Source organism: Coloeus monedula (genome assembly GCF_965178545.1).
Source record: "Coloeus monedula genome assembly, chromosome: 6".
Classification (NCBI taxonomy): Eukaryota; Metazoa; Chordata; class Aves; order Passeriformes; family Corvidae; genus Coloeus; species Coloeus monedula.
This window is the reverse complement of record NC_138786.1, coordinates 28,073,859-28,092,207: the sequence shown is the minus strand read 5'-3', so window position 1 is coordinate 28,092,207 and position 18,349 is coordinate 28,073,859. Positions and strand designations below refer to the sequence as shown.

The window sequence follows — 18,349 nt, the reverse complement described above, 5'->3', positions numbered from 1 at the left end:
GTCAATTCTTTTAAGCTCCCCTGAGCTAAGAAACCTGGCTATATTTTTTCTTCATGTGTTACCACTTTTTGTGAAAGTTACAGCCAGCTCATTAGAAAAAGAAACTTGTCACCAACTACTCATTTATTATAAGGTGTGGAATATCCTTTATGCTGAAAATGAACTACTCAATGTAATTAACTATAGTGGCACACTAAAATTTCAACTACACCTAGGTTCTCAGGGAAAATGCAAGATCATATCTTTCATACAAGATTATATTTAGACATCATACTTTAAATTATGTAGTTTATAAAAGATTCATTTTGTATGATAGAAAATATAGAACTGTGTTAAACAACAGATTTTTGAGATTTAATTTGAAGTATTAGTTGCATGGAAGAGTTTTTGATGGGTTAGAAACCTTTAAAGGTGAAAAGTTAAATTTTCAAGCTGTTCAGTTTTTGTATTTTAAGGTCAGTTTTAGTAAAACAGACAAGAAAGAGCAGCACTTGGTCTTGTACAAAATGCTAATTATCAAGTGTTTTTATTTCAAAAGCCATTAGAAACAGCTTGTAATTTTATATGCAAATGCACTATACAACACTTTATACAAATGTGGCTCTTTTTGGGGAAATAGCTGTTTTACTTGAAACTAAAAGTAGAGGTGGTACAAATATTATGTAGTACAGTGCAAAGGATGGACAATATCTTTGACAAGGAAGATGCCTCAGAACATGGGAGCAGAAATGGTTGCAAACAAATAATTATAAGTTGCATTGGAAGAAATACTGGCTGAAGTAGACGCTCAGGTGAACTTATGTTTTAGTTTGGCTTTGCAAGGAGATAAGTAATATTTGTCATGACCTCAAAAATGTGGGAAATTAATATGGTTTATGTTATGCTGGAAGGGCAAGTTGAGTGCAAGATGAATGGCAGGAAGGAACTTGATGTTTCAAAGGTGAATCGTGTACAATAGAAAACATAAACTGACCTGGGAATAAAGAAAATAGAAATTATTTGGCCAGTTTAGGAGCTGGGAACAGAGTGTGTCTATACAGAGTGTCTACTCCAACTGTGATGGCAATTTGTAGTAGTCTTCCATCTACTTCGTTAGCCCTTGAAAGCCACACAAAGCCCAAGAGGATATTTCAGGGTGAGTTTTTCTTTTTGTCCTTCATTGATGTATTCCACTTCATAAAGGATACTTAAATATTCCTTATGATGGGTACTAGTTCTGATAGGTGAGTGTTCTAGTCACTTCATGGGGAGAAAGTGTGTGTATATACGCCTCTTCTTACAGTCATTCTCCCTCTTCAAAAGTCCTGGTGACCTTAGGGTGCTGTTTGGTAGTGTCCTTTTCTTTCTTCCTCAGAGTACTGAGGAAGAAGACTGTTTTTTCAATGTGGTCCTCGGCTGTGCATCAGATATTCTTGTTCTTTAGTAATTTTTTCTAGGTAGCACCTTCCTGACAAGAAAAATAATAGGCAAAGGTCATTCTTTACTTTTCTGATACTTTAATTTACTGATTTAATTATATTGCACTGGTTACTAAGAGGGGGCTTGAATCCAAGAATGTTAATTTTAGGACTATAAATCAAATGTGTGTTACTAAAAGGGGTTAAAAATAGATGTTGAAATTATAGTAGTATAGAAGCTTAATATAATTACTGAAATAGTTCATTCATTTCAAACAGCTTGAAACTCTAGGACATGCCAGCATTCATGATCATCATGCTTATGAGTATGTCTCCCATATGGATATCTACTGACCTGCTTCACTATCACTTAGAAGAAAGTATGGTTATGCTGTTTGAGTTTATTCTGATAGGTTTGTTAAATATGCAAGCAATTACTTCAGTGGTGAATGAATAAAATAGTTTTCCTATTGTAAGTCTTAAGTATTTTAAAAATTTTTTCCTTTTTACTTTGATGATTCTTCTTTGTTCTTTATTTCTTTCAGGGCTTTATTGTTCACTATTTTAGTAAGTAGCAGCATGGATGTTTCTGTATGAGAAACTAATATTTCCTACACTCACTCATAATTTTATTTTCTCCTGAAGGAAAGAAATTGCTGGTCTGCAGTCCTTCCATTTGTAGATAAATGCTCTTCCTGAAATTGTGTGTGTATGTGGACTTCCTGTAATTGTTGATAATATCATTTTTACCTGTTATACACAGCATCAGCATTCTTTTAAAAATGTAAAGATGCACAGGTTAAGAAAGGAAACTTGAACTCAAAAAATAAGAGAGAAAAATGTGTAAGTTATTGGCTTGGGGATGAGAAAGTCTCAGGCATAAAAAATTACAGCAGATTATGCTATCTCTTGTGAAAAAAATCCTGCAGGTAAGAGAAATATTTTTCATGTTACCAGTCATGGTTTTCCAGTTGCAATACAGATTCTGTGTGCTACCAGCAAATACCAGTTTGATCTGGCTTAGTTGTGGGCACATGATCACATATCTGTTGAACTGCTCAGAACATGCTAAGGGTATATGTGCTGACTTTATGCTTTAATAATGGCTTTATGTTGACTTTGGCTGCAGGACAGACAGTGTGTGATTTGCTGTAATATCTGCTGGTATGAAGCTAATTTGTCAAAAGAATTTTAGCTGATCTAGACTAATAGTGGATTTATATTGGAGCAGCACTTTGCATCATATGGCTCTAGTTTTCTTTTCCTACACCTGGTGCTAATGGGCTAGAGCTGGACTTTCTATGTTGCGCAACCACAGCCTCATTAATTTCTTGTGTTTGTATTGAATTGCAAAGAACTCCATACAGTGCATGCACATAACCTTGCAGCATATATTTGTCAAGCAGATATTTCAGTAAATAAATAATGGATTTGAAGTAATTAAACACGTAACAGCTCTTTACATCTTCATCTTCAGTTTAAATTAAACGACAATTTGCTTTGGTCCCACTTGGCTGACAACACAAATTCCTGTAGATATATAAATGTGTGTGTGTGTGTTATAGAAGAGGGTTTACAGTGTGAATCTATTTATTTTTATTATTTAGAAATATTGCTGAAATGGAAATTTTGTATGTTGGGGTACTATTATGTTTTATCAAAAGCTTGCTCTTAAATTTCTATTTATTTTTGAGTTCTAAGTTATTTAATTTTCATGTACCTTCTGTTCTCATTTGCTGCTTTTATGAGACACTGGAAATACTTTTTTTTCCAGTTGCAAGTCAGCTATGCATTGTGGGAACTGAAGCTTTACTATTGACACAGCTAAAAGACACCTTTTCCTTAGAAATGGAAAGGGTTGCTAGATGCTCTTGCTTTCCGAAGGATATAAGTTAGAATTGCAAATACCATGGTAGGAAACAAAAAGTCACCTTCATGAAGTATGAAATCTGTAGAAAATTTTTTTATCTCTACTCTTCATGGTTTTCTCTAACTGTAATTGGAACAAAGAATTGCAAACTATGTATGGCAATCTCATTTACAGATATTTAAATGTGTCGCCATCAGATATTTATTCAGTGCTGGAAAAGGTCTTGCAAAAACCCAGTTGATTTCAGCTTTGTATATCAAAACTATAGGTTTATTAGAATCATCAGTAAGCAATTTTAAAATGTACTTCATCTAAAATTAATACTTTGGAAGACTTTACAGTTCGTATTCTTTTTTCTTACCTCTTATCTAAATGCTTGAATTAATGTAGTTCAAGATGAAGCAATTGTTCCTTGATTCTCCAGGGTAGTGTATCCTTCTAGTTTGGTCCCACATTTGGGAAACTTCATGAGAACTGTTTAGTATTAACCTTACTGATTAATCCTGTCAGGTGCAGTTCTTAATGTATGCTTCTATTGCCACAGCTGTAAAGCCTCCAGTGGGTGTATATGCTATAAATATAGTAATCTCAGAAACACAAATATGATGTTGCATGGATATGCTAAGCATTTGAAAGGACCAGTCAATGGTCAACTTGTCAACCATCAACTGATGTACACAATGTCCTTGAAACTGACTGTGTAAGTTTATTAAGTTTGCCCAAGCTTGTTACTGACCAGTTATAACAGTTGGAATGGTTGGACTTAGCGAATCTGATTTTATTTTCCAACCTAAATGATTCTATGATTCTAAGACTTGAGTGAATGAAGAAGCCAGCTAGAGAAATGTTGCTCACTCTTGATTTTGATTCTGGATTTTTGAAAATGGGTGATGAAAAATGTGAAGATTAGACTTAAGACACCTCCTAAATTATGAGCTTTCAGCCTCTTAGGGAGGTGTGAATATGGTTTTTAAGGCAATGCATATAGGCAGGACATAAACAAGAATTTAAAAAATATATTCAACCTTATTTTCTTCCCCGCCATGTTGTTCTCACAGCTCAGCTCATGTCATATGCTGCATTTCTCCACTCCAAGAATTTCAAGTCCCATCCTCCGCACCATGAGCCCTATAGCCTATCTATCCATCCACTTGGACCCTCTGAGGGAGGCTGGTTTACCAAGGAGTCAGTCAGCTGAGAGCCACTCCTCTTCCTCCCGATCAACTGGTCGTAGGCAGCTTCCTGTCATTCCCTGTGGCAACAAGTTCCCCCCTGTCATTCGCATCTCAAAAGCACAACTTGAGCAGGTGAATAAGCCTTGTCTTCATAAAAGTGACTGCACTGTAGCAGTCACCCATGAAGTTTAACATTTTCAGTTGCTCTGCACAGTCTGCTAGTAGGCATATGCTGGTCATACTTCTATACACAGCATCCTAAAAGTGTTTTGAAAGATCAAGTTGGGGAGTAAGAGTGGATCTTTTTCAGGAATAGAGTTGGGAATACTCTGTGAGGAAGATACATTGTCCCACTTAGAAGAGGGGACTATTTAAAGAGCTGTTATTCAGATTATCATCTGGAGTACAAAGCATCTCTGCATGTTCTGGAAGACAGATTCACTTCCTCAGAGATTTTCTCTTGAAAAAAATAGGATTTTAAAATCTAGAAAAAAAATTTTTTTCCCTTTATTTAAAACTAAGAATAATGGGTTCTTATAATTACAGTACCAGCCGAATTTCAAATTGGGAACACATATTAAAATTTGGACTATTGTAAATTATTTTAATGTGACAAAAAGGGATCTAGAAATAGTCAGATTGTTTATTTAGAAATTAGTAAATAATAAATTGTTCCACTGTTTACAGTATATAAAATAAAGATGGCAATTACCAATTTTATTATTAATTTTAATTATTATTTAATGAAAAATGTCACTAGAGAAAGGGGACTTTTTATAGTTTTGTATTTCCAGTTTCATTTCAATATGAAAGATGAAGGTTTGTAATCATAATTGAACTTAAGTGTAATTTTTGTATTAGTCACAAAAATGTTGGGGTTTGCTAAGTAGCATGAGTTTGTGTTGTTGGGTAAAGCAGTATGACATAGCATTAATGCATAAGACTAACATATCATCATTTTACCATACATATTTCATTTGGATTACATTTTGTGTTGCCTTTCGTTTCCAATGTATTTTTCAGTATAAATAATTCTATACTGCAGATGGTTTTTCTTTTTTCAGTGAAGAATGAACAGGACTATTGATATTAAAAGTAATCCATCAACCTTAGTTACTTTCAAAATTCCGTAGGATCATTGGTGTGTGATAACAAGGCAAACTCCTGACTGCTCTTTAGCTGAATATAAAAAAATACTTCTGTGCTCAATGTATAAAAATAAAGAGTAGCTCCCCAATGTTCATGATTGTGAACTTGATGGGATACCAAAAACCCACATTCTTCATGATGGCCAACGGACTTAGGAGAAATTAACTCATTAGGAGTTAAGCTTCCGTATTTTTCAGCACTGGTTTGTATCCTAGGATGCAAAATGACCTTAATTTTTTTTTTTTTTTTGGGTCTCTATACCTATTAAGTTTTTTCAATCAGAATCTATTGCAGGTGTAATTAGCAAACTTAGTAAAATGTGCACAATACTCAGGAAAAGCAAGTTGGCACAGAGGGTCTCCTCTGGCTTCCTTCGTACCCAAAAAATGAGTACAGCTGCAATATTAATAAGGGCTGCAAAGTTTTCTTTGAAAATGTGAAGAATACCTGGCATTGTACCAGATGCTGCTTCTTAGTGGAGCGCACATTACGCCTCTTGTTTCCTTTTACCTGGTAAGTGCTTGATTGCTGTGTTCCTTTTTGAGCTGTGATTTGAAAGTCCTTCCTCTGTTGAGAATTTCCAGTTTGTGATTTCCTGTGGAAACTACAAGCACGTGATTGTTTAGTTCATTCCAACAATGAAAGCCTTGTGTACTTTATGGCTCACTGAAGAATTAAAAAACTTCAGCAAGTCCTTCTCTTTTTGACAGTGCAGTAATGTTAGGTACTTAGCTAGCTGGAAGTTCCTCAGCATGAAAGACGATACATGTTAGTAACCTAAATAACCTCCAGTTAAATATTAGAAGAATTTTAATGTCTTTTATGTTAATCTGTATAAATATTTGGTACTGAGTATATTTTTATGTATTTCCTACTGTCTGCAATTTGGTTCAGCATTCATAACTAATGAATTGCAGAGGTCAGGGATCTGTACTGTTGAATTTAGTTTAATGTATTAAAAAATAAGAAACGATGCATTTGTTTCTGAAATGAAGCAAATCGACTTTCTTCCAGATTTTTGATGAATGAGGGTTCAGGAACTCTAACCTGTCTTCCTCTTCTTTGGTATCAGAGTAGGCCATGAAATCTCTGTATTCTCTCTGCTCACTAGTGCAGAGAGGCTATGTGATGTAGGTCAGTCTGTATTTGTTCAATAGAGGACTTCTGTCTTGCTATACATAAATTATAAAAGAGAGTTGGAGTGTTTTGCTTCAACTCTCCTTAGTTATTCAACTTGCAGCATAAAGAAAAGAGTATGGCAGCATTACAGCTCACAAAAAACCAGATGAATTCTTTGTAGTTGGGTCTGAAAAGTACACTTGGGGTGCTATTAGTCGCCTTCTCATCTACAGCAGGTCAAATTGTACAGCAAATCCTTTTGAAACCTAACCTTTTTCTTGCTTTCTGTGAGTTTTTCTACCAGATGATTTCTCTGCTCATTTAGAGGGCTGGATCAAGTGTTGCATGAGGTCAGTGGTAAAGATGATGTGAGTGCAGCAACTACTGGCCAGGGCTGTGTGTGAAGATACTGCTTAAGTAGTTGTAGTGCTAAATGTGTAGCTGTGTCTTAAGAAACAATCAAAATCAGTGACCTCAGATTTTTATTTCTGGTTTCTCAACTCTAATTCTACTAATAAGGTACTGAACACCTCTTCTAGCCACGGCAGCAATCTAGAATACTTCTAAACTAGCTGCTCTACAATATGATACAGCCCTTAACAAAGGTGGGTTCCAGTTCTGTCTTCATTCAGGTGTATTTTCTTTTTTCAATGTGCTTAATCAGGTATGTACAGGGAGGCTAATTTAAATTTAATTATTTTATGGTTATTCATTGTGTTAGGGAAGGATAATCTGTATCTCTCATCTTAAGCAATTAGAATTAGCTGGCAAAAATACAATTTTCTGTCTTAATGTATCAAATATCTAATTTACTCAAATATTAAAAGAATATTTTGTAATTATATACTTATATTATTAGTTACAAAATGCTCTGAAATCTTCCCACACAAGAAGCTGTGGAAATGCAAGCCATTACTTTCATATTCATATCCAAAATGAGAAATAATATACTGATCTGAGTTGAAAAATTTGCCGTAATTTTTAAGCATCTCACTGGAATTCAGGGACCTATGGGAGAATAAGGTAAGATTTCTTGACATGTTCAAGGATTATTTAGAGAAGGAATGCATATCCCTTATAATTGTTTATTTTAGATGATTGAGGTTTATGAGCTAGGAGTGTGCATAAATGTTGTAAATTTCACTTTTTTTATGAACTACTTTTAGCAGGTTTCACTAGTCTGCAATAGCAAGAGAATGAACATTTACATTGGTTTTCACATTTAACAATCTCTTTTAGAACCACAAATAAACAAACAAAGCCCCAAAGCATTCTTTTAAATTTGTCAGTGGTGTTAACTTGTCATGTATGGTAGGGTTGCCATAAAACTCAGCTAGTTAACACTCTGGTTTAGCATTTAAAATGTCATGAAGGGATACATTTGTCCAAAATCCTCTTCCACATTTCATTTTCAACACATGGCACATTATCAAATAGATGTGTTCTTGAAGGAAAAGAGGGAAAAGGTTTTCTCTGTTCAGTGACCCTGTGTTTTTACTGCTGCCATGGTTAAAGCCATAGTTTGTCTGTAGAAAAAAGGTTCTCATTTCAGATTTTACAGAATTGATATGCCTCTTGTTACCTATCCTGATGGAAACTATATTGAGTCAGCATGAGGTTTAAGTTAGGTTCTTCCTGGTTTCAATCAAAGCAGAAATTCAAGGGGTTAATTCAGCTTGTAGCTACTAGAACTGTTTCATACACAGTAGGTTTGATTTTGTTAACTAGGGAAGATGTACAGACGTTGTACCATCTCATTCATGACAGGGTAATTGTTAAAAACTTAACTTTTCACTAAATTTTGGCCTGGCTTACATTCTTTTAAGCTACTGTATTTTATATTGATCATTATGTTTCTACAATAATTTTCTTCTATACACACTTTTTCTAATGCAAACAAGTAAAAACTTTTATTTTTTACTTTTATCCAAATGTCAGAGGAAATTGCTTGATTTATAGAAATATAAATGCTGCCTTTTCAGGGCTTAGTAGTGCCTATTTTCTGATGGAAATTCTTCAGGCATGCTTTTTTCACATCTGCCTTTGGTGTAAAGAAGAATTAAATATTACAGTACATTAAATTCTTCCAATGGAAACTTTCCAAGTTGTAAATTGGGTAACTAAGAGTTCAGGACAAGCAGTCAGCATGAACGACTTAATTTTTTCCAAATAGTGTGTTGCCTGTAGAGAACGTTTCCATTTTTAGTGACAGAACCATTCTTGGCCACTCTGCTTCTGCAGGTTTCTCTAGTAGAAGCAGAAAAGTCATGAAGGTCTGAACAGTGAATTAACCTTGGTAATAGCATCCACATCCATTGAGTCAAAAACCCCCAAATATATAAAAAGTTGTAATTGTTTTAAATATTTGTGGTTTCTGGCATCAGCAGTGCTTTTAAGATTCCCAAAATTTGTAATCGCAGGTTTCAGCTGTTCTTGTCTGTCCTTGAAGATATTGTTTTTCTTTTTTAAATTATTCTTTTAAAATGCCAATTCTATCTGAAATGTGTGATTTATTACATTTTTCTAGCATCATAATTTCATTAGCATAAAGTACGTAAAGATGTTTCAGGAAAGCTAAGTGGTGTGTGGGATTTCCCATGGAGAGCTGATAAACTCTGGGGTCAACAATTGTTTTAATGATGGCACTTCATACAATAATCGTCTTGAAATAAATAGGTGGGTGCAGTTCAGAACATAATGATTATGATTATTTCTCATTTAATTAAGGTATAATTGATCTAATTAATATAATTAATATTGTGCCTGTAGATAATTGTAGATACTGTCTATAGTATCATCCATAAGATAATCTTCAATTTAGATGCATTTATTTCCTAAAATATTTTTCTTTTATTATTAAAATGACGCATGAATCTGGTGAAGCTGTAATTACAGGGGAAAAAATTCACACCTCTGAACTGTGCATTAAGGCAAATTAATGTTTTCTTTGTTTCAAAAGAAGCATTTCTGTGGAAGTCAAGAAAAATACTACAATACCAACCATTTTAATAGCAGTATCACCAGAGTATTATGCGAGTGTTATGAAATAATAGTCTGTAAGTGCCTCTGCTTTCCATTTTAGCAGTAAATTTCAAAAATGTTCTTCGATTCGTTTATGCATTATATAGAAGTAGTTTCAAATTGAATGAGTACTTGTTTTATTCATGTTACCAAACTAATTAGCCATTTAGTCACAGCCACAGTCATTCTCTAAAAGCAATTAATTTTTAGAGCAATCAATACTTGCCCTATTGGATATCTGAGGATATAATTTTATGTTAGAACAAAAAAAAAAATCTTATTTTATCTGGTAAGTGGTGTAGGAATAACTGAAAAGGGAGGATGTTTAAAGAATTCAGAAGTTAAGCTATGGCTAATAAGCCTTAGAGAAAGACTGTACACACAGTTTTTTATGTTCTTTATCCTCAAAAGATACATATCACATTAGAGAATTTGGAAACACAGCTGTACATTTGTAGCTCTGCATCTTATTCCATCCTCTTCCCATTTCTCACAACCTCCATATAAATCAATGCCCAAATTAACATTATAGAAGTAATAATATATCTGAAGAGCTGTGGAGAGAAACACGTGCCTCTTTTCAGATAGTTACAAACAAATCTTCATATGTTACTTCTCTTTAGTCTAGGACTAGGGCCTGCCACATGTGAGTTTTTAACAAAAGGTGGTGTCCTAAAGACCACCAGTTCCTACAAATGCCTGCAATGCTTGCAGTACCATATATATGGGGCTATTGAAAGGGATTCAATATCAAAATTTTCAATCATCTCTAGTCTGATGTTCCATAACCCTGAATTACAGCCATATATTTCTCCTGTTTATCCCCATATTAGTCTTTTTGTAGAAACAGCCAATATACTTTAGTAAACGTATAATTAATTATCTTTTATTTCCTTGCTGTGAGCTTAATCTGGGAATGGAATGTAAGGGATACAAAGGATTACATTCTAGAAAGTCAGTAGGAGTGATAGTAGTAGGCAGGGAGGATTTTGGGAAGTAGGTCTATTCTGAACATGAAGCTGTGAGCTGTCTCCCAAGATGTAAAGTATAGCAGTGGTTTACTCCTGTGAGATGGCACTAGCAGTAAATTACAGGACAGTGCACTAATATATCCTTGGCACTTTCATGCAACCTGCTGTTCAAATTTCTTTGCAGAGGCATAATGTTGTGCAAGGAAATAGAAATTAAGTTGTGTAAGTAAAGAAAAGCTCATGAAGTAAGAGAAAGCTGGTGAACTGGAAAGATTTAGGGAGATTTTTCGGTCTTGCTGAAGTTGCAGACTTGTACTAGCATTGGTTGCATTCCTGCTGGCTATAGAGCTAACCATAGGTGAAAAAGAAGCAGGGAAAAGAGAAAAGATACGTGGGGTTTCTTCTCCTGGATACACAAGCTTCAAGGTTTACTAAGGGAGGAAGGATGTTCTGAAGAGTAAACTGATTAGGTGAAGTGTCTTCAGGATGTCCAGTAGTATAATGATGGTGTGTTAATACGAGAAATTACAAATACTGAAAGGATTAGCAGGAAACAGATCTGCACACCATATCTCTAAAGGCCTGAAGTCCTGACAGCACTTGACATGCAGAAGTATCAGACACCATGAGTGCAAGGAAGAAGCTATTGCTGATATTGTACAATAATCCATATTCACACCTTTACGTCTTTCAGACTTAGCAACTTAAGAGCAGAGCAGACCTAAACTCAGTATTTCATTCCTCTACAATTAGGTGTATATGTACACAGAGGCATTCATGCAAGCATATCACTTGCTATTGCAGCCTGTCAAAGGTTTAAAAGGAGGAAAGATTATCAGATGTCATACAGGATGTTAGAGATATTTATGTTGTTGTTTTGTTCTTTTTCCTTCTTGAGATCTCACTCACTTTCATGTAAAGTTTCCTGAAGAAATGCAGTATAATTTCTCATCTTGGTTCAAGTGCAAATGTGAGAAAACAGAAAGGAATTAAGAAATTATTTAGGGAAGGCCAAAAGATTCAAGACTATGGTGGCAGTAATTTCATTCAAATATTTTGGATTGAAAGGAGAACCTTGAATTAATTGTTCCATATATTGTTTCAGCCATTTTTAGTCATCTGTTGTATCACATAACTCCTGTTGAAGTATGGGAATTGCAATAATCAGTGTTATAAACTAGTTATCATAGTGAGCTGAAAGGTGGGGTTTTAAGTTGTATCCCCCATATTTTACTTCTTAGATGAATTATAGTCTTTGTTCTTCAGGTTCAGTGTTTTACATAATTGACATGTTTAACCATAAAAATCTCACAGGATAAGAGTGTATTTAGTGGCACAAGAAATAAAAATATGAGGATCATTTATGGTTACCCATTTAAATTTCTTGCACATATAGGTGAAATGTTAAGCCCAACAGGGATATAATCTAGTTCTTGTGCTTTGAAAAGACTAAAGAGGTTTATTGTGAGGAAAAAAAGCCTTTTGTTTGTTCGAGAATACAAATCAAGAAAGTGATATATGTGTTCAAAAAGCCATTTCTGAAAGTATGAATTACTCAGTAGTACTGGGTCTTTATTGATACTTAGTCATCCACTATCCTTTTCTTTTCTCCATGTGTTCACTGTTTCTTTTTCACAAATAGCTCCTGCCTATTTGATTATAGGTGGTTCAACAAGCCTAGTCTCCTCTTTCTTGAATGTAAGGGCTAAATATGTATGGCCAAGATCTGCCTGAAAGACTAGAAAATTCTCTCTCTAGATGTGGCAAAGGATATAAAGTGTGTTGAAAAATGTAAATTAACTTCATATCAGAGCTGCTTTCTTCTAGCAAAGACATGAGAGAGGTATCATAAGGAAAAGAGAGTTTTCATGTAAACGTATTTGGGAAAAGAGGATTTAAATGCAGTTGCAGTTCTTCTGGAAATATATCAAATAGATAAATATCCTTCTGAAAGCAGATACCTACGGTTGCCTCACCTCTGTAAGTTGAGAGGACACCAGGATCATTCTATTCTAAGGGAAGTCATCCTTCAGGTATGTAGAAGACAACGCTGGTGTTTTAATCCTGAGTTATTTCAATTGGCAACTAGACTAGCTCATCAAGTGAAAAGTTTGGAAAAGGAAATATTTTACACGTCCTTACTGTTGAGATGCATCTGCAGCCCTGGAGAACAAGTTATTGAAACAGCTGAAGTCAGAGCTCAGTGGACAGCAAATGCCCAAGTGATCTCTCCAAAATTTGAACCCACTCTTCCAAGGACAATATTGCATTAAAATTTCCTGAAGCCACTTTTACCCAGCTTGTAGATCAGAATTTTTAAGTGAGCTGATGATTTTTGTCTGACAGGCCAGAGTAAGTTCCTCTGTCATATGAAAGGAAGTCCTGCAATGTAGGATACCTGGAGTATTGTCTTAGGGCAAATTTGTACATATGTACGAAAACCTATCAATTTTCCTTTCTGTGCAGTGTTCTTGCTAAACTGTTTTTCAACACTCGAGATTTAAGCACTAAATGATCTAATCATGGAAAGGTGCTTTTAAAAATAATTCTATTTCCTCTGTTCTTTCTGTAGCTGAACTGATGTTCTTGGATTCTCTCAGAAGAAGTCTTTTGAGCTAAGAAACACTTCACTGTCTCAAAAGGAAAATAGTGTTTCTTTCAGATGAAAGAACCTGGACTGAGAGTAAGAGGAGATGAGGACTGTTTTGCCAAAACAAAGTAACTTCAGATTTTTGTTCAATGTACCATTTTAATTCAGCAAACATGGATGACTTGGCCCAAACTTGAAAACAAATTATAAAGGAGACAAAAAATAGACTCTTACTGCAGCTCTCTGTGGGGTTGTGGGTGGTTTTTTTTGGTTGGTTGGTTTTTTTTGTTTGGGTTTTTTTTTTTTTTTTTTTTTTTTTTTTGGTTTTTTTTGGTTTGGTTTCTACTGCCAGTAGTACTAATGTACTAGCTCTTGCACAAGCCCCATGAGCTCAGCACCATGTTTAATTTCTGCAACAAAATCAAGTAAAATCTGTATTGTAACACAGCAGAATCCTAGCAATGCTCCATAGTTTTCTCTTCTACCTGTAGTGCATCAAGAAAGTGTTTTTAACCAAAAAAAGAAAGTGTTTCCACTTTCTGTTGAGTACAGACTGTGTCAGATTCATGAGGCTAAAGAATTGAAAGAAAAACAGAGCTGAACTCTCTGTCCATGTAGAGAAAGACAAAAGGGTAGTCCCTTGATTTTTTAATTTTTTTTTTACTGTTCACACCAACTTACTCCATCCAGTATATATAAACCAGAATGTAGGACTCTTCTTAGCATGAGAGTGCATTCCTCCCATGTCCACAGAGACGAAACTTCTCTCTCTTTTGTATGCGCTCTTTCACCCTCTCACCTCATGATTCTTGCATTTGTGTCTGTGCAGTGGCCTGTCTTCAATGGGGAAGGTGAGAAACAACTCCATTCTGGTTTTTTCCCTACTTGATGGGAACTGGAGAAAGTGGGTTTATGTCCTTCAAGTAGAGAGAGACATGAATGCAGGTTTCCCATTTCCTGGACATGTACTCCAACAATTAAGCTGTGTGCTAGAGACAGCCCTCATCATAACCAACTGTTTTTTGAAGGGAATCTGACTTAACGATATATATATAGGTTTTAGGAGTGCTTTACATGTGTCTATTGGATCAGACCTGTTAGGGGATTTAGATGTGTAAGTATTTACTTTCTGAATTTCTTAATGACCTTAGGTAAGGAGATATCCTAACCAGGTTACTTAGTTAGAATGGGGCATAAGCTTCAATAGGAAAAGTAATAACTAGTATTGGATACTCAGGAAAGTTCTTTTTCTGGACAAAAATATATTATGTATATGGAGTTTCTGAATCTAAATGTCACTGTGTTGTCTTCTGCATTTGTCTAAAATATTGCTATGTACTTGTTAAAGATTTTACATTTATATACAACTTATTCTAAGGGTATTCAAACTAAAGTAAAATAAATAAAAATCTGCCCATTAGGTTGGATCTCATTTCTTGGTAACTGCAACATTTTTCACTGACATTATGTTTGTTTTTACCTGTTATGTATTTCTGTCTTGGGATGATAGACTATTCCTTTTCTAGTTATCTACGTGTATGTTATGAAGTTGGTATTATTTGAACATTGTGATTCATAGGAATCATTATATAATGTATCTTGAAGACATGGAACCAAAGCTGCTATTTAAAGGATGTTACTTGTATAACATTGCTGAGTTTCTTACCTTTTTCTTTAATTTTCCAATGCAGATAACAATACCCAGACCTTCAGTGGCATCCACACAGTCCGCTTCAGAGAGCTTTCACTATGGCCAGCAGCTAGAGAGAAGAGAGCAGGATGGTCAGTCTGTGGAACACACTGTGGAACTTACCTCTCCAAAAGAAAGTTTGCCAGGTTTGGTTGGGACAGAAGATGCACTTCCAGCTAGTGCCTGCAGACCAAATTTGATACTTAATATTAGTCAAGAGGTGCTTGACAGGGAAGGACTTGTCAAAGAATCTGTCAGTGTCTTGGACTGTGGCCAAAAGGACCTACCTGAACACAGTGGGATACAGGAAGAGAAAGAACTTGGAAATATTGCTGTGGAGGAAGCTGAGGAAGAAGGGCTTCCAGTGGTTTCTGAGGATGCCATTGAAATGCTAAGCAAAGAACAGAATTCTTCTTTGCCAGGAAACTCAAAATCTGCAGAGGAAGAACCTCTAACAAATACTGAAGCAGCTCAAGAATCAAAGTTGAGGCCTGTCTGTTTGTTGCCAAATCAGGATGATGTTCTGAAGTCAGTAGCACCTAAAACATCAGAATTGTCTCCCTCAAGACTTAATAACACACATGGCAATAGACAGGCAAGTAAAATAGCAACCATTCAGGAAAATGGTTTTCATTCTGATAAGGAGGAAGTCCATAGCCAAAACTTGAAATGCCACCAAGTGGCCCTTACTACTTTTTTGCAGCAGGAGAATAAAAAAGAGAAAAATGCTCCCAGAAATGGAGAGTTATTCCACTGCATTTCAGAAAATGAGAATTCTTACCGATCTAAGAGGGACTCAGTTAAATCTCCTTTTGTATTTAGGCAGAGCCGAATCCCAGTTTTAGCACAAGAGATAGACTCAATATCAGATTCCTCTTCTGTTTCCGCAAAGGAGAAGCTTCTTCTAAAAAAGGCCCATCAGACAGACTTGGTCAAATTACTTATGGAAAAGAGACAGCTCAAATCTTTCCTTGGTGACCTCTCAAGTGCCTCTGATAAGTCACTGGAGGAAAAAATGGCTACTGCTCCAGTACCGTTTTCTGAGGATGATGTCTTAGCTTCGTTTTCTAGATTGACACTGGACTCCCATTTCAGCAAGCAGAATGAAGATAGCTCTTTATCTCCAAGCAGCCCTCAGTCCAGAAAAAGCAAGATTCCAAGGCCAGTGTCTTGGGCAACCACTGATCAAGTCACCGGTTCAAGTTCAGCTCAGTTCTTTCCTCGGCCACCCCCAGGAAAACCGCCTACAAGACCCGGGGTAGAAGCTAGGTAATGCAGAGAAAATGGAAATAGATTTTTAGGTTGAAAATGAATTTGAGCTAGACTGCAGTTATTGTGCAGGATGTAATCCTGTAGGAGTTCCATCCTTTAACTAATTTTTAAAAAAATGCTGGGCTTCAATTCTCTGAGAAACCTTACATTGTTGGAGAATGAATGAAAAGAAGCTGTTACACAAGAATGAGCCTGGTTCACTGTTAAAACTAATACATCAATAGATGTGTATTCAATATTTTGAAACCTGAAAATCTATAACTAAATCTTTACACAATTTTTTAAAGAGGGGTCACTTTTCTAGAACTGCTGGTTATTTAAAAAACCCATAGAAGTTTTTAGGATCTGTTGTATTCAGCCCCCTTGAAAATTAATCTGTTCTTAATGTAGACATTGTAAATATTTGGAGATTCCAGCCATCAACATTGAGTCAATTAGCTATGCTTGTATCATGGCTAAGTAAACCAACTAATTAAAGAAGGGCAGAGTGAATTCTAGAAGACCTCCCCTTTGGCACATCTTCATGTAGACAACCACAATCTAGTTTCTTCAGTGTCTACATTTCCAAGATAAGGATAATTTTGATACAGTAGCGCAAAATCCTTTGAAGGAAGTTGCAGTGGGCCTTGTCATCCCTTAAAATTTTGTATGGGAGTATACTGATAGTGTGCAGGAATGGATGTACCCCTCTGAAACAACAGCAATAAGCACTGCTCTTCAGTGCACTTCTTCCAACGCTACCAGGAAATTCCAGTTATCCTATAAACATTGAGGTGGTTTATGTAAGTGAGTTTATGTAAATATAAATACTGTGTTGATCTGAACAACACAGAAGCCAAAGCCTACATCCAAACACCTCTACCCAACGGGAAAGTTCAGCTTCGCATATCTGTTCTGCTATGCAAGCTCCTCCTTAGTTTCTAGTGATACAGAGTTTCTGTTTGAACTTTAATGAATAAGTGGAAATAGAAATAATCTTTCTTTGTTTCTTCTTAAGGTTGCGCAGATACAGAGTCCTAGGCAGTAGCAACTCGGACTCAGATCTTATCTCTCGTCTGGCTCAAATACTACAAAATGGATCTCAAAGACCAAGGAGTTCTACCCAGTGTAAGAGTCCAGGATCTCCACATAGTCCAAAAACACCACCCAAGAGCCCTGTCATCCCCCGCCGCAGTCCCAGTGCCTCCCCTAGGAGCTCTTCCTTACCCCGTACTGCCAGTTCTTCTCCATCCCGGGCTGGGAGATCTCATCATGATCCGAGGAGTTCATCCCCACATCTTGGGAGGAGTAAATCACCTCCTAGCCATTCAGGCTCCTCATCTTCTAGGAGATCCTGCCAACAAGAGCATTGCTGCAACAAACCAAGCAAGAATGGTCTGAAAGGATCTGGCAGTTCTTTCCACCATTCCCCAAACACTAAGACTTCCACAGGAAAGAGCAAATCAACTACTAAGCTTAGCAGATAGGAACTGGGCCTTGACAGGTATAAAGTCTCCTCCTAAATCTGATGCATGTTGTGTCTGTGTACTGTGTATTTAAAAAAATAATCAAAAAAAGTATATTAAAAAAAAAGTGTTGAATCCGCACATTTTAAAGAAAGTAGCCATTGTAAACTATTCATGAGAAAGCATTCTGTGTAAATAAGTGGCCAGGCTTTGCCTTAGAGCAGGCAGCAAGCAGATCCGCAAGACAGGAAGTAGAGGCCAGGATAAGAATGACTGGGTAGTCAAAGAGGTGCAATGTATTTAGGGTAAAAAAGTATCTTAAAGGTGAGTGTTTTAAAACGGTATTAATCTCAATGTGTTTAGTTTGTCTAGTTAGAAGATTTGGTGTAATTATTTAAGGCCTTACATACTCAAGGAGTATGTAAGAAGACCTGAAATGGTTATTCCCAAAATGACGTCACCACTCGGGAGATAAGTATGCTCAGGCATTTCTTTGCAGTTTTAAAAAAGCACAGTTTAGAAGATTATATTTCTGTCTTATAAATTTCTCCCATTTTGAGCTGCACTCACCTTTGAGTCCCTGAGCGCTCATTTTGTCCCCTATGTATCATGGCACAGGTTTTTTACCTAAGTATCATATACCTTGCCCC

The 18,349-nt window shown here is 35.9% G+C and overlaps 1 protein-coding gene across 1 annotated transcript in view; it reads left to right on the top strand.

Moving 5' to 3' along the window:
- Positions 1–17,720, top strand: part of TTBK2 (tau tubulin kinase 2) — a gene marked incomplete at its 3' end in the record, with an annotated part of 77,229 nt that extends 59,509 nt beyond the window's left edge. Inside the window, exons 14-16 of the mRNA XM_082282843.1 lie at positions 4,326–4,574; positions 14,984–16,251; positions 17,252–17,720. Coding sequence (XP_082138969.1) covers positions 4,326–4,574; positions 14,984–16,251; positions 17,252–17,720 — 1,986 coding nt within the window. The remainder of the gene's footprint in view (positions 1–4,325; positions 4,575–14,983; positions 16,252–17,251) is intronic.
- Between the last annotated feature and the right edge of the window lie 629 nt (positions 17,721–18,349).